The sequence below is a fragment of the Podarcis liolepis genome, assembly GCF_965112155.1.
Source record: "Podarcis liolepis genome assembly, chromosome: 2".
Classification (NCBI taxonomy): domain Eukaryota; kingdom Metazoa; phylum Chordata; class Lepidosauria; order Squamata; family Lacertidae; genus Podarcis; species Podarcis liolepis.
This window is the reverse complement of record NC_139555.1, coordinates 124319357-124335769: the sequence shown is the minus strand read 5'-3', so window position 1 is coordinate 124335769 and position 16413 is coordinate 124319357. Positions and strand designations below refer to the sequence as shown.

Genomic DNA, 16413 nt, shown 5'->3' with positions numbered 1-16413 from the left:
AAGATAGTTTTAATAAAACAATAATAAATACCTGAAGGAGCGTCTCCACCCTCATCGTCCAACCCGGACACTGAGGTCCAGCGCCAGGGGCCTTCTGGCGGTTCCCTCACTGCAAGAAGCAAAGTTACAGGGAACCAGGCAGAGGGCCTTCTCGGTAGTGGCACCCACCCTGTGGAACACCTTCTCATCAGATGTCAAAGAAATAAACAACTATATGACATTTAGAAGGCAGCCCTGTTTAGGGAAGTTTTAATTGACTGTTGTTTCAATGTATTTTATCTTTTGCTGGAAGCCGCCCAGAGTGGCTGGGGAAACCCAGTCAAGTGGGCAGGGTAGAAATAATAATAATATATTATTATTATTATTATTATTATTATTGTTATTATTATTATTATTACCACTCCTTTTTTCTGGCCCAAATCCAACACATAATTAGGGCTCCACTGACGGGGGTGCAAAGCAGAGCCGGCAAGGGGTGTTAGCCCTAGGGGCCAGATAGAGACACCCAGTGCAGCGGTTCTCGACCTGTGGGTCCCCAGATGTTGTTGGACTACAACTCCCATCATCCCTAGCTAGCAAGGTCAGAGCTCAGGGATGATGGGAGTTGTAGTCCAACAACATCTGGGGACCCACAGGTTGAGAACCACTGACCCAGTGGATCGCATTCGGCCCCCAGGCTTGTGATTCCCCACCCCTGACAGACGTACTTAGTGAGCCTCACTCTGTTGTAGTTTGCAGGCAGAAAGGCCATCCCTTTGCTAGTTGATGTCTGTAGCCTATTCCAGTATTGGCTTTGCTGCTATGCAAGAGGAAGCAGGCGTTAAATTGGGGGCTTCCAGGACAGCATTCACACTGCCGTGAGCCCCTTCTTCGTCTCTACTCACCCTTAGCCAGCAACACCAGGATCTGGGAACTGAAACCTCAACATACAGTGGTACCTTGGGTTAAGAAGGAGTGTGGTGGAGTCTCCTACTTTGGAGGTCTATAAGCAGAGGCTTGACAACCATATGTCAGGAGTGCTCTGATGGTGTTTCCTGCTTGGCAGGGGGTTGGACTCGATGGCCCTTGTGGTCTCTTCCAACTCTATGATTCTATGATTCTAAGAACTTAATTCGTTCTGGAGGTCCATTCTCAACCTCAAACTGTTCTTAACCTGAAGCACCACTTTAGCTAATGGGGCCTCCCGCTGCTGCCACACTGCTGCCTCATGATTTCTGTTCTCACCCTGAAGCAAAGTTCTTAACCCGAGGTACTATTTCTGGGTTAGCAGAGTCTGTAACCTGAAGTGATGTATGGAAGTGAGAGCTGGACCATAAAGAAGGCCGATGGCCGAAGAATTGATGCTTTTGAATAATGGTGCTGGAGGAGACTCTTGAGAGTCCCATGGACTGCAAGAAGATCAAACCTATCCATTCTGAAGGAAATCAGCCCTGAGCGCTCACGGGAAGGACAGATCCTGAAGCAGAGGCTCCAATACTTTGGCCACCTCATGAGAAGACAAGACTCCCTGGAAATACCCTGATGTTGGGAAAGATGGAGGGCACAGGGAGAAGGGGATGACATGAGGACGAGATGGTGGGACAGTGTTCTCAAAGCTACCAGCAGGAGTTTGACCAAACTGCGGGAGGCAGTGGAAGACAGGAGTGCCTGGCGTGCTCTGGTCCATGGGGTCACCTCATGAGAAGGACACAACTAAACAACAACAACAACCTGAAGCATCTGTAACCCGAGGTACCACTGTATCTACACTGGGATAATTCTAGAATCATTTAAGTCCACCATTCCAGTTACAAAAAGCACGGCAACTCTCAGGTAGCGAAATGGGTCTTAATACGCATCGCTCCAAGAAGGAACTACAGTTTGATGGACAGGAGTTGTTTTTGCGTCAAATGTGTATATTTTAATAGGAAAAATAGGCACAAAGGAAGCAGGCTGACTAGTCAACTTTCGCAAGTGATGACAGGACTCAGTAAGGCACATGAGAGATTTACACATCGGAAGCCGAAGAACAGGGTGCCTACTCTTTGCTCGTGAAGGGAGACTGTTCCATCAGCCTCAGGTATGATCTGCGTTAAAAGTTTGTTTCCTCACAGAGTATGCATACTGTACATTATAGGTTCTGCTCTAGCTGAAGCTCTTTCTACACTCCCAAACATTTATTGGGGCAGGGGGGAAAGTGTGTTTGTGTGTGTGTGTCTCTCATGCAAATTATTCCGACTCTTGTTTTAGCAATACTGTTCTTGTTTAATCACGGGAGTTATCGGCTGGTTTTCCTGTGCCAGTTCTCTGATGGGACATAAAATCGACACCCCGTCTGATGCCATTTCGACGCTCCAAGAGATGACGGGCCTTTCTTCTCCCCTGTGAATCCTCTGGTGTCGGTTCAGTTCCGCTTTTCTGAAAAAGCACTTTCCGCAATCCAAGCACTGGTAGGGTCTCTCCCCGGTGTGGACTCTCTGGTGAGAGGTGAGGGTCGCCCTCTGCCTGAAGTTCTGCCCACACTCCATACATTTGTACGGCTTCTCTCCCGTGTGGATTCTTTGGTGTCTGATAAGGTTCTGCTTGTCGCAAAAACTCTTCCCGCAGTCCGAGCAGTTGTAAGGTTTCTCTCCCGTGTGGATCCTCTGGTGGGAGGTAAGGTTCACCTTGTGGCTGAAGTTCTTCCCGCACTCCAAGCATTTATACGGCTTCTCCCCGGTGTGGGTTCTTTTGTGACTGTTGAGGTGAGACCTGTCGTAAAATCTCTTGCCGCACTCGGAGCAGCTGTAGGGCTTGTCTCCCGTGTGGATTCTCTGATGCAACCTAAGGAGAGTGCTCTGGCTGAAGTTCTTTCCACACTCCATGCATTTGTACGGCTTCTCTTCCGCGTGAACTTTCCAGTGACCATTAACGTCTGATTTGTGACCGGCGTTCTTCACAAGCGCCGGGCAGGCATTCCTTCTTGTTCCTCTTGACTTTTCTGGCTGAACCACGATTTCACGAACGTTTTCGCCCTGGGAGGCGGCTGGTTCATCCAGCCACTTCTCCATCTGGTTTTCCTCCTGTTCTGTCGGTCCCTCGGGATTTCTGAAGTTCTCTTCCATTTCTTGAAGCTTGCTTCTCTCACAGGGTCTGCTGTTGTTGTTGTTGTTCTTACTGGGCCATCCGCCACCTGTTGGAACAGAAAGAGAGTCAAGAAAACAGGCGAGACGGAACTTTTGAGTCCAACCCAGTGGTGTGGCAAATTAATACATGTGTGGTTCTACTTCCTTGGCCCTGCCAAAGACTTCGGAAGAACTGCTAGGTTGGAATAAAGATGAGGAAGACTGGACAGCAATGTGGACAAAATCCCCATTCAAACTGGTTTCTGCTTCCATAAGGGAAATGGCAATCAAAATCTTACAAGTGTTTTCCTGCTGGAATCCTTTGGAATGCAATTGTTACTGTGATGGCCACTAACTTGGTTGGCTTGAAAGGAGAATTAGACAAATTTATTGAGAGTAGGGCTACTGACGACTACTAGCCTCAAGGGCTATGTTGTAAACCTTCCTGTGGTCTCTCTTTTTTTTTGGACAAAGTAATAATCCTAAATAAATAAGAATAAAAATGTGCACCCCACCACTGAGACTATTCCATCCAACCTCCCAAAATTTCAACACCTCTTGCAATGGTTTGACCCCTTTCCATTTTAACAGTACAAATTCAACACACACCCTCCATATCTCCTCAAAATTATTTCTCCTGCATATTCCCCGTCTTATTCACCTCTTTATACCATTCCTCCATTTTATATTCCGCTTGCCCCTTCCACTTCCTAGCTATCATAATTCGTGCAGCTGTCAATAAACTTGTGAGCAAGGCCTTGATATCCTGTGTAACTGCCATCCCATCGTAAATTGATAATAATGCTACCTCTGGTCTTTCAGTCAGCTTTAACCCAGTGATTTCTGTTATCTCCTTAAACACCCTTTGCCTAAAATAATTGTTCATATTTACACCCCACCACATGTGAACATAATTCGCTGTTTCCTGGCATCCCCTCCAACATAACTCCGAATATTCCTTGTTTATTTGATTTGATCTAACTGGTGTTAAATACCATCTCCAAATTGGCCTCTTGATGAAGGACTGCATATAATTTAATAATTTGTGGCAATAATAATAATAATAATAATAAATATTAGCCTGAGTAGCACTAGGTAGAACCAAAGGAGGAATGTAAATGGGTAAAATTGATGGTAATTGCAGCCAGACAGGTTATAGTGAGTAACTGGGAAAATGCAGAAGAGCTAGGGGTGAACCAATGGAGAGAAAAATTGAAAAATATTATAATCTTAGAATATCTAACTGTGAAGATACATAAAATGAAAGGGTTTAAGGTCAGTGAGAAGGAGGAGGATTGGTTTGAGAAGCTATTGAATTATCTGGGTAGGTTTAAACAATTTGACAGGCCAGAAGATAATGGAGCAGGTCCACAGAGGCTCAATAGCAGCCCCTCGCCACTCTCCGGCAAGGCCACAGAGCTCCCCGGTGAAATCTTCACGTGCAATAGAGAGCAAGAGTCATTTCTGTTGGGGATAACTCAGACAGAAATTCCCAGGTGTCAAAACAGACTATTTATGTATGCCACTACTGTGGCCCATGTTTAGTTGGGCCAAAAATGGAAAATGAGCGAAGTCCTAAAGAAGAATGGCAAATTGATGGAATATGCGCAGCTTGCAGATTTAGCATATAGAATAAGAGAACAAGAAGAACATAGCGTATTTTTCGCTCCATAGGGCGCACCGGACCATAGGGCGCACCTAGTTTTTAGGGTGGGAAATCAAGAAAAAAAATCTTATCCCCCCCCCCCCCAGCCCCAAAGAGCAGCGTACAGGCTGAGCGCAACCACTCCCTTCCGGAGGGGTTGCACGCAGCTATGGCACAAGCCAAGACAGCGCTGTCTTGGCTTCCTCTTTAGCTGTGCGCAACCTCTCCAGCCGGGAGAGGCTGCGCAGGGCTAAAAAAGTCATAGCCACGTGCAGCCTCTCCCTGCCGGAGGGGCTGCGCGCGGCTATCCCTGAAGCCTGGAGAGCGAGAGGGGTCGATGCGCACCGATGCCTCTCACTCTCCAGGCTTCAGCGAAAGCAACGCGAAGCCTTTGGAGCATGGAGGGAGCGCTCCCTCTGCGCTTTGGAGGCTTAGCTTTGCTATCGCTGAAGCCAAGGAGCCTGCATTCGCTCCATAGGACGCACACACATTTCCCCTCGATTTTTGGAGGGGAAAAGGTGCGTCCTATAGAGCGAAAAATACGGTAGGTTTAAAGAAGATTGGAAAATGTTTATTGGATATATGGGGGAAATTGTGTACACTTCAAAATGCTGGCAGCATTAAGATAAATTCAACAGTGTAGACAACTTTGATGGAAGTAATAATGGAATCCTGAAGGGTTTAGCTTATGTAAAATATGCAAGGATTTATGGTATGTAAATTGAACCACAGAAAGAGAAAGGAAGTCATTGATTTGAGGTTGTTTAAATGAATATTCTAAAATGTAAAATAGAAAAACTTTATAAAAATTATATATATATATATATATATATATATATATATATATATATATATATGCTTTTGTAGATTTTCACGGGTACAGGAATGCAGGTTTTGGTGTCTTCGGGTGTCTTCCCGTGTAAGAGTTGGGGTGTCTAGGCGACGTTTCGACGAGGTCTCACTCGTCATCTTCAGGCTGGTGCTTTCGGCTTCTTGTTACTGGAACAGAGCAGGATCTCAGTGTTTGAGTTCCTATAAATACTGTTGAGGGGGTGTGGTGTATAGCCTCCGACGTTCTGGGCAGAGAGGAAGTTCCCAGGTTAGTGTGCCTTTTCTTCTTTTGTTCCTTAATTACTTGAGGGATATCTTGAGTGATTTCTTGAGTGATATTCTGAGTACCACTTAGGAGGGTCATTAAGTGTGGATTAGTTGCTAAAGCTTTCGTGTCTTGACCTCTTGAGCTTGTGAAGAGTTTTTCTGAGAAGATGGCTGTACTGCACTTAGTTGTGCTCTGGCTTGGCTTCGTGTATAGGGGCGAGCTGTGGTTTTGTGCCCTGTGCCAGCCAGATCTGTGTAGGGATTGCAGGGGGGTGCAGCATCTGGAGGTGCCACTATGGTTTGGCTACTGGATGGTGTCTGTAATTTATCTGTGGAGAGGGTCTGGGTTTGGGTCTGGTGTGGTTGATTGGTGATGGCGTTCTGTGTGCCTCTGGTTCTGGTGTCGGTTTTTGTGGGGAGGGCTAATTTCCAGATGTCTGGCAGGCGGGACGTGTCGTCACGCTTGTTCATGTTGTGAGGGTGTTTCTCTATCTCGATGGCTTCCATGATTATTCTCTTGTGGTGATGTTCCATGTTAAAGAGCAATTTGGAATCTGCAAAATTAATTTCGTGTCCTGTTTCTTTCATGTGTTGGAAAAGAGAGGAAGTTTTTTCTTCTTTTTTGACGGCATTCTTGTGTTCTGCGATACGTGCATTTATTCGTCTGTTTGTTTGTCCAATGTACGTGGCTGGGCAGACTTTGCAGGGTATTTCATAGACCCCTTGGTTTTCCAACTGGATTTTATCTTTGGGGTTTCTGAGGATATTGGCTATTTTTTGGTTGGTGCAAAAGGCTGTTTTGATATTGTGTTTATGGAGGATTTTGCTAATTTTATCTGTAGTGCCCTTGATATAAGGAAGGAGGGCCATGCCATTGTTTTCTTCTGTGTCTTGGTTTTTGGGGGGTGTTTCTTTTTGGATTAGCTTCGTAACCCTGTTTTGCTGGTATCCATTGGCGATTAACACATTTGAGAGATTCTGTAACTCAGTTGTCAAGTGGTCTTTGTCAGCCAGGCGTTTGGTTCTGGAGATGAGAGTCTTGGCTACGGAGTTTATTTGTGCAGGGTGGTGGTGTGATTGTGCATGTAAGTAGCGGTTGGTGTGTGTTTTTTTCCGGTAGATAGTGTGTCCTAGGGAGCCATCAGGTTTTTTGTAGATTAGGACGTCTGCCCAGTCTGCCCAGCCACGTACATTGGACAAACAAACAGACGAATAAATGCACGTATCGCAGAACACAAGAATGCCGTCAAAAAAGAAGAAAAAACTTCCTCTCTTTTCCAACACATGAAAGAAACAGGACACGAAATTAATTTTGCAGATTCCAAATTGCTCTTTAACATGGAACATCACCACAAGAGAATAATCATGGAAGCCATCGAGATAGAGAAACACCCTCACAACATGAACAAGCGTGACGACACGTCCCGCCTGCCAGACATCTGGAAATTAGCCCTCCCCACAAAAACCGACACCAGAACCAGAGGCACACAGAACGCCATCACCAATCAACCACACCAGACCCAAACCCAGACCCTCTCCACAGATAAATTACAGACACCATCCAGTAGCCAAACCATAGTGGCACCTCCAGATGCTGCACCCCCCTGCAATCCCTACACAGATCTGGCTGGCACAGGGCACAAAACCACAGCTCGCCCCTATACACGAAGCCAAGCCAGAGCACAACTAAGTGCAGTACAGCCATCTTCTCAGAAAAACTCTTCACAAGCTCAAGAGGTCAAGACACGAAAGCTTTAGCAACTAATCCACACTTAATGACCCTCCTAAGTGGTACTCAGAATATCACTCAAGAAATCACTCAAGATATCCCTCAAGTAATTAAGGAACAAAAGAAGAAAAGGCACACTAACCTGGGAACTTCCTCTCTGCCCAGAACGTCGGAGGCTATACACCACACCCCCTCAACAGTATTTATAGGAACTCAAACACTGAGATCCTGCTCTGTTCCAGTAACAAGAAGCCGAAAGCACCAGCCTGAAGATGACGAGTGAGACCTCGTCGAAACGTCGCCTAGACACCCCAACTCTTACACGGGAAGACACCCGAAGACACCAAAACATATATATATATATATATGAGAAGTGAGAGCTGGACCATAAAGAAGGCAGATCGCCAAAGAATTTATGCTTTTGAATTATGGTGCTGGAGGAGACTCTTGAGAGTCCCATGGACTGCAAGAAGATCAAACCTCTCCATTCTTAAGGAAATCAGCCCTGAGTGCTCACTGGAAGGCCAGATCCTGAAGCTGAGGCTCCAATACTTTGGCCACCTCATGAGAAGAGAAGACTCCCAGGAAAAGACCCTGATGTTGGGGAAGATGGAGGGCACAAGGAGAAGGGGACAACAGAGGACGAGATGGTTGGACAGTGTTGTTGAAGCTACCAGCATGAGTTTGACCAAACTGCAGGAAGCAGTGGAAGACAGAAGTGCCTGGCGTGCTCTGGTCCATGGGGTCACGAAGAGTCAGACACAACTAAACAACTAAACAACAAATATATAAGAGAAGAAACTCATATTAACAACTCAGAGCAAAAACTTACCTAGCGAGGCTAGATTTCCAAAGTCCTCCACCAAGACTTCCCTGGGCAAGGCGTTTTGGCCTGGGTCCAGCAGTGCCCATTCCTCCTCCTCTTCCTTGGTGAAAGGCACAGGAACCTCTTCAAAGGACACAGGAACCTTGCAGAGGAAGAAAAATTCCCTATTAACATGAGAACCCAAGAAGAGCGTGAAAACTTTTACTCCTCTACTCCTCCAGTGCATTGCCCACAGTGATTGGAAACACTGGGCCCACTGGTTACGAATTTAATTCGTTTCGTGGGTCCGTGCGCATCCTGAAAAATCCATAACCAGGGGCGCCGCTTCTGAGCGCACGCACGGAGCAACCGATCGCTTCTGCACATGCGGCAAAACCCGAAAGAATACACTTCCGGGTTTGCAACTCGAAGATTACGTATCCATAGCGGTACGTAACCCAAGGGTCCACTATACCATACTTTTCCATATACAGTGGATGCTCGAGTTGCGAATGTGATCAGTGTGGGAGGCACATTCACAACCTGCCGCATTTGCAACCTGCAGCGCCGCATCTGAGCACGCGCGGCACGCGATTTGGTGCTTCTGCGCATGCGCGGTTTAGTGCTTCTGCACATGCGCCGAGACCCGGAAGTAACCCGTTCCAGTACTTCTGGGTTTCGGCGCATCCGTAACCTGAAAACACGCGACCTGATGCATCTGTAACCCAAGGTATGACTGTATAAGACTAGGTCTTTTTTCTTCTTCTTCTTTTTTTAAAAAAAAGCATCTGAAAAATTGGGGGGCATCTTATACACAGATAGTGCAAAGTGGGGACGTGGGACTGACTGCTGCCGCGAGCCAGAGATTGTCAGCGGCTATAGGGTGTGTTATTGTTGCCTGCGGTAAGGGCTTGTGTTGATTTGCTGTAGTGCTGGCGACTGGCTGCTTCTGCCGGAGTGGCGATAGGTGTATTTATCGACGCAGCGTTGAGGGTTTTTCCCACATTAAAAAGCTCAACAACTCTGGACAACCTTCTCCCCAAAAAAGCTCGACAACTCTGAATTTGGAGTCCCCCAAAATAGGGGGCGTCTTATATACAGGTGTGTGTAATACACGGAAAAATATGGTAGCTCTGCCATTGCAGAGGGTTTGAATTGCTTTGAATTTTATTGCCCATTAATTTTATCGTGTTACTATCTTCCCTGGCGGGCTGTGCAAACCACTACACTAAATAATGCTTTTTATAGGGCGGGGGCGCGCTGGGCGTGTGATTATAGAAATAAAATGTGTATGGTGGCGGGGGCGACAAGTTTGGGAACCACCAATAAAAATTGTTGAAATGAAAATAAAACAATTTTATAGGGAGGGAAGGGAGGGAGAGGGAGGTGTTGGCGAGTGAAGAGATTAGTGGGAGTGGGAATGTTTAGTTTTTAATGTTTGATGTTTTATCGTGTTTTAAACATTCCGTTGGGAGCTGCCCAGAGTGGCTGGGGAAACCCAGCCAGATGGGCGGGGTATAAATAATAAATTATGATGGTGATGACGATGTGTCTGGCAATGCTGGATTAAACCCTTTGAAGGCCCCTGGGCAGTAAACATCTTGCTTCCCCCCCCCAAAAAAATGATGTAGGTTTCTGAGTCAAGGGAGTCGTGGGACCCATAGGTACCCTATTTGGTAATCTGGCCCTGGGCATTAGTGAGGTTTGTGCATAATAATAATAATAATAATAATAATAATAATAATAATAATAATTTATTTATATTGCGCCCTCCCCAGCCGAAGCCGGGCTCAGAACTGCTAACAGCAGTAAAAATAACACAGTTTACATAAAATCACAATCAATTAATTGAAATACATTCTAAAATCAATTCATTCTAAAATCAATTCAGAATCAAATTAATGGCAACCGTTGGGCTAGAGTGCTATGAGGGTTACAGAAGGAGGGGGTCAGGCTGTGCCCTGGCCAAAGGCCTGGTGGAACAGCTGTATCTTGCAGGCCCTGCGGAAAGATATCAAGTCCCGCAGGACCCTAGTCTCTTGTGACAGAGCGTTCCACCAGATCGGGGCCACGGCCGAAAAAGCCCTGGCTCTGGTTGAAGCCAGCCTAACCTCCCTGTGGCCCGGGATCTCCAAGATGTTTTTATTTGAAGACCGTAATGTCCTCCGTGGGACATACCAGGAGAGGTGGTCCCGTAGGTACAAGGGTCCTAGGCCGTATAGGGCTTTAAAGGTTAAATGATTTAAAGGTTTGGAAAGGGGGAATCAGGAGGGCTGGCGAGCGAAGCAAGCACTTTCAACTCCGCAATCTAGATGAAATACTCACCTGTTCCTCCTCCTGCTTCTTCCCCTCTGCCTGGCTCAGGAGGAAGCCTTCGGCCAGGGCCACCGCCTGGGAGCTGGTCTCCGCTCCGCACTCCCTGACCCAGTTCTCCATCTCCGGGGGAAGGACAGCCAGAAACTGCTCCAGGATCACCAGATCCAGCATCTGGGCCTTGGTGAGCCTTTCCGGCTTCAGCCACTGGCGGCAAAGGTCGTGGAGTTGGCTGCAGACCTCGCGGGGCCCCTCGGCCTCCTGGTAGCAGAAGTGCTTGAAACGCTGGTATGGTCCCTTTGAGCGGATTGTGTCCCCGGCCAGGATCTCCTGCACGCTTCCTACCCAGAATTCCCCGCTGCCCCTGGCCTCCAAGGCGTGGGGGTCTCTTCCTGCCCCTTTCCCAGATTCGCCGCCTGCTTGGCTTTGCACGCTAAACTTCTCTTCGTGCTCAAGCGGAGCCCCGTACGACTCCAAAGGACTTCCTTGCTCCAGCTTCACTTTCATTCTGGCTCCTTTTCTGTCTCACAACGAGTTTCCTGGCAATTCAATTGATGCCTCTCTCTCTCTGAAGGAAAGGAAAAAGAAAAGAGAAACCGAAGAGCCACAGGATGCGGACATGTATTTTAATCTGTTTTTAGTTTCTCGTTTAATTCTTTTTGAAAGCTTTACAAAGCTTTGTTTTTAACTGATTTTAGTTTTATTGTTATTGGTATTCATTGTTCTTTATTGATAATTTTACTGGTTTATTCTTTTTGTAAACTGCTTCAAGGCTTTTTTTTTTTACGATACGATAATCTTTATTGTCATTGTCCCATACAGAACGAAATTGAAAAAGCTACACAAGACATTCAAAACCCAACAAGCCTGCTATCCCAGCTATCCCAACCTGGTTAGCTCCTTAAAACTTTGTTTCCTTTCAATCAAGCAATGTGTAAATATTATGAAATAAACATATAAATGTTGCTTCTGCTGGTTTTTATATTGTATTTTTATGTTGTGAATCGCCCTGAGATTTACAGATGGAGGGCAGTATACAAATTTAATCAATATTAATAATAATAACAACTCTGTGAGACCGGTGGGCGCAAATAAAGTTTTCTGCTCGCTGTTCTCTCTGGCAAGGCTCTGTAAGCAGGAGTCTAGATCCTACACCCCCTTCCAAATTGACTTGATGTTCATTGCCCCTCCACCTATAAAGGTAAAGGGACCTCTGACCATTAGGTCCAGTTGTGACCGACTCTGGGGTTGCGGCGCTCATCTCATTTTATTGGCCGAGGGAGCGGTACTTATTTATCTACTTGCACTTTGACGTGCTTTTGAACTGCTAGGTTGGCAGGAGCAGGGACCGAGCAACGGGAGCTGGAGCTCATCCCGTCTCAGGGATTTGAACCACCGACCTTCTGATCGGCAAGTCCTAGGCTCTGTGGTTTAACCCACAAAAGCCCAGGAAAAACCTCTCCTCCAACTGGCTTCTTCCAGCTCTGCTAAATGGTACCCATTTAATGGGACGCTTTGGCGAGTGATCCTAAGGAGGGCCTTTTCTGCATACAAACCACGTGTTCTACCAACTGAGCTATGGATGCCATCCTCACTCCCGGAACAGAAAACTGAAGACTGACCGGCTCACTTATGCAAAGCTGGAATAGAACCCCATTACCAGACATTGACCTCCAGATATCTCCTGGTCCTCTTTCATCCCACCCACCATCAACCTCCCTCCATATCCTGCCCCGGTGACAGAGGAAGGCAGCGGGGCAGGGAAAGATCCTACAGTCTCCCCACTCAACTGTTGCTCTGGTCTCACAGATGAGAGTCTGCCGGATTGCTCCGCACTCAGAGATCTCGACCACAAAAGGCTTCTGCTTCCGTCACAGCAACTGGCACCCTCTGCAGCAGAGGCTTCCCTCGTGAGCCTGTGAAAACAAGGAGGATGTTGTTTATGAGAGCAGCTGCCCCAGGAAGAACTTAAGAAGAGCATAGCTGCTGGATCACACCTGATATCCATCTAAGCCTGTATCCTGCAACCAGAGCAAGCAGTCCAGCTTCAAGGGTCTTCTGGCTCCACCTGGTATGCCAACTGAGACCCTACCTGCCCACGGACTGTCTCGCCAGAGTGGTGCATGCTCTTGTTATCCCGCTCTTGGACTACTGCAATGCGCTCTATGTGGGGCTACCTTTGAAGGTGACTCGGAAACTACAATTAATCCAGAATGTGGCAACTAGGCTGGCCACTGAGACCATGTAACACCAGTCCTGAAAGACCTACATTGGCTCCCAGTACGTTTCCCAGCACAAATCAAAGTGTTGGTGCTGACCTTGAAAGCCCTAAACTGCCTCAGCCCAGTATACCTGAAGGATCATCTCCACCCCCATCGCTCAACCCCAGAAACTGAGGATTTTTGCTGGTTCTCTCACTGCGAGAAGCAAAGCTACAGGGAACCAGGGACAGGGCCTTCTTGGAGGTGGTGCCCTCCCTGTGGAAAGCCCTCTCACCAGATGACAAGGAGATAAAGAATGACAGAATTTTTAGAAGACATCTGAAAGCATCCCTGTACAGAGAGGTTTTTAATGTTTGGTGTTTTATTATGCTTTTATATTTGTCGGAAGTTGCTCAGAGTGGCTGGGGAAACCGAGCCAGATATTGTTATTATTATTATTAAGCAGTAAAAGAAAAATGGGTGCTCTGGAGCTGTTTTGGGTGTACGGTTGGTGAAAATGTCGGTTTTATTTTATTGAGGGAATGGCATTTGGGGCCGCCCTGGTTCTGTATTGGCAGATGAAACAGCAGGAAAAGCTGGTCTAATGAGACAGGCACAAGAGGCAGCCAATGGGATGAAGCACTGAGAGGAGAGCGGGCCAATCAGGAAGCGGCATCTGTTTCTGCCTGAACTAAGCCAGACCCATGACTGACTAAACTGGGTTGACGTTTCCTAGGCGCAACAAAACACATGATGCATATTTCATCCTGAAGTACCAACGATGTACGTGAAGTACACTGGCAGTTTTTAAGCAGAGGTTGAACGGCCACCTGTCATGGGTGCTTTAGATGAGATTCCTGCATCACAGGGGGTTGGACTAGATGACCGCTGGGTCCCTTCCACCTCTACGGTTCTAGGGTTTTTATAATATACCAGAAGAATCCTGAGGCAGCTGGCTCTGCCCAAACAGAGGCTCACCCAGCCCAAGCACCCTCTTCTCACAGTGGCAAAGGCTGTGTAACTATTATGGGATGCCCCTCTCCCCTCTCATCAGCACTCTCCCCTATTCAGAGTCCCAGGAACTGGGTTTTTCCGGAGGCATCTTGCCCGTTATAGAAGAGGGAGAACAAACCATTCAGGGCTTTCTGAGTTGCCACAAAAAAACTCTATGAATTCAGGCCAGAAGAAGCAGACGGGGAGCCAGTACTTTGCAACCGGTGTGTCACTGGCTGCTCCACTGTCAGAGCGAACATGTCTCTGAATAGCACCAGTTTATTTTTATTTAATTCTTTTTAAACGCCAACCACTATAAATTTAAAAATAAATAAATGTGGTTTACATTCCTGGGACTCACTGTGAGAAGAGGATTTTGGACTAGGATCACCCCACCTTTGGCCAGATCCAGCAGCCAATGGCCATGAAAAATGGGAGGCGTATCTCATAGCACTTTGAAAGGTCACAGGTTGGCAACAAAGCATGGGCTTTGCATGCATTAGGTCCCGGGGTTCAAGCCCTGGGCAGCATCTCCAGTTGGGGTGGGGTGGGGTGGGGAACCTTTACTTGAAACTCTGGAAAGCTGCTGCTACCAGTCCGTGCAGGCACTATTGAGCTAGATCATGGGTAGGCAAACTAAGGCCTAAGGGCTGGATGCGGCCCAATCGCCTTCTAAATCTGGCCCACAGACGGTCCAGGAATCAGCGTGTTTTTACATGAGTAGAATGTGTGCTTTTATTTAAAATTAATCTCTGGGTTATTTGTGGGGAATAGGAATTCATTCATTTCCCCCCCATATAGTACGGTCCCCCACAAGGTCTGAGGGACAGTGGACCGGCCCCATGCTGAAAAAGTTTGCTGACCCCTGAGCTAGATGGTCCAGTAGGTCTGACGCTGGCAATTAAAGCATCCCAATTCCCCCCACCCCCGCAAGGGGACGTTATTCATTGGTCTAATCATTATTATGAATGATAAATAATAACATTGCATCGTGACGCAGAGCACGGTTGCAATACAAGGGGGTTGGACTTGATGACCGCTGGCGTCCCTTTCCACCTCCAATAACGCACGTTGCAACAATACTATTAACAATGCAGAGCGTAACTGAACGAAGCAGAGGCTTATATAATGCAGACTGCTGTAGTAGTTGTAAATAATAATAATAATAATAATAATAATAATAATAATAATGCAACGCAGGCGCTTTGGCAGTGACACCCCCCACCCCGCGCCCCTTTCCACCTCTTTCCTGCCCCACACCGCCTCCTTTGCGTTCCCCAGATCCCATTGGGGGGGGGGCAAGACGTGGCCCGTCCCCGTCTGTCCGCAGCAGCTGAGGCTCCCCGCCCCCGAAGATGCACCGACGATTTCTGGTTTGAAACCCGGGAATGCGGGATGGTCTCCCCAAACCCACAAAAATTGTGACACCCCCCCCCCCGCGGAGTCAAGAGATTGCATCAGACAAGAGGGAAGAGCGGGATCCAATGGGGGTGTGTGGACCTTTTCTTTCCCTGCCTGGATTGTTATTATGATCGTGATTATTATAGGAGAGGGGGAGGGGTGGGAGATCAAAGGGATTCTCCTGCGCCGCAATTGCAACAGTGTCGCGCGATTGCGCCACAAAAGGTACAGCGACAACCTCCCCTCCCCCCCCCCACTTTGCTGCCCTCGCCCCACTTTCCTCCCCAGGACCTTCCCCGACCCCTAAAGCACCACCGTTCCTCCTCCGGCCCACCCCCTCCCCCACCCGCACGTCCCCCCAGTTCCCCCCAGTTCTCCCATTTCACTCACCAGACCCCTCCCAACTTTCCCAAAAAGGGGGAGGAAGTGACCTTCCCGTCTCCGCTTCCTCCTCCTCCTCCTCCTCCTCTTCTTCCTCCTCGGTGCCTGTCTAGGAAAGTGCAGGCGACTTCCCCCCCCCCCCTTATTAACCCATTTTCTTCGCTCTCTCGCCCGAAGGAAGCAAACAAAGAGGTTTTGCAAACCTCGCAGTTAGAATTGTAAACAGAATTGCAATTATTGAAGAAAAAAAATTAATACTAATCTCTCTGTATATATATATATATTTATATCCCCATTTTTGCAATCATTGCAATTCCGTTTGCAATCCTAACTGAGAAAATCCCACTTTGCTAGATGCAGAGAAGCTTAGAGGAGGCGTGAGGGAAAAGCAAGCCCGCTGCCTGCAAAAAATAAAGATAAAAATCCCTTTGCTTTTTTGTTGCTGTATTTGTTTATGTTTTCCCAAGGGGAGCGTGCAAAGCTTACACCACTTTTCCTTCCTCCCCCCCCTTTTTGTTTCTTGTGGAGAGTAACCCAACACAGGGTTAAGGAGGAAGAGAGAGCCGGATGCCTAGAGAGGCCATGAAGCCTCCACTTCCTGCCCTCCCCCCCCCATCTAGAGCCTCCCTTCTCCTATCTCCCCCACCACAACAAAAAAAATAAAAAAATATCTGCAAGGGAGCTGGGGAGTGCATTTTGGGTCCAGTATGCAAGGAGAAAAGACCAGACACTGAAAGAGGAGAGGAGCATGCTGGGAGGGAAAG

General features: G+C 47.4%; 2 protein-coding genes across 2 annotated transcripts in view; one reads left to right on the top strand and one right to left on the bottom strand.

The window, feature by feature from the left end:
- Positions 1-16413, top strand: part of LOC310699299 (vomeronasal type-2 receptor 26-like) — a gene marked incomplete at its 3' end in the record, with an annotated part of 299229 nt that overhangs the window by 23307 nt on the left and 259509 nt on the right. The gene's annotated exons all lie outside the window — the stretch shown is intronic.
- LOC310701558 (uncharacterized protein) lies at positions 1875-16164 on the bottom strand. Its single transcript, XM_083492655.1, has 5 exons — positions 15659-16164; positions 12464-12589; positions 10686-11239; positions 8388-8523; positions 1875-3151 (listed from the first exon to the last, which is right to left on the bottom strand). The coding sequence occupies exons 3-5, from the start codon at positions 11178-11180 to the stop codon at positions 2226-2228; spliced, it is 1557 nt and encodes a 518-aa protein (XP_083348781.1). The 5' UTR covers positions 11181-11239; positions 12464-12589; positions 15659-16164; the 3' UTR covers positions 1875-2225.

Coding starts and splice junctions, on each gene's coding strand:
- LOC310701558 (XM_083492655.1), bottom strand. CDS start 11,180: ATGAAAGTGAAGCTGGAGCAAGGAAGTCCTTTGGAGTCGTACGGGGCT. Junction 8,524..10,685: donor AGAAGCAGGAGGAGGAACAG/GTGAGTATTTCA, acceptor TTCCTCTGCAAG/GTTCCTGTGTCCTTTGAAGA. Junction 3,152..8,387: donor TGGAAATCTAGCCTCGCTAG/GTAAGTTTTTGC, acceptor CTGTTCCAACAG/GTGGCGGATGGCCCAGTAAG.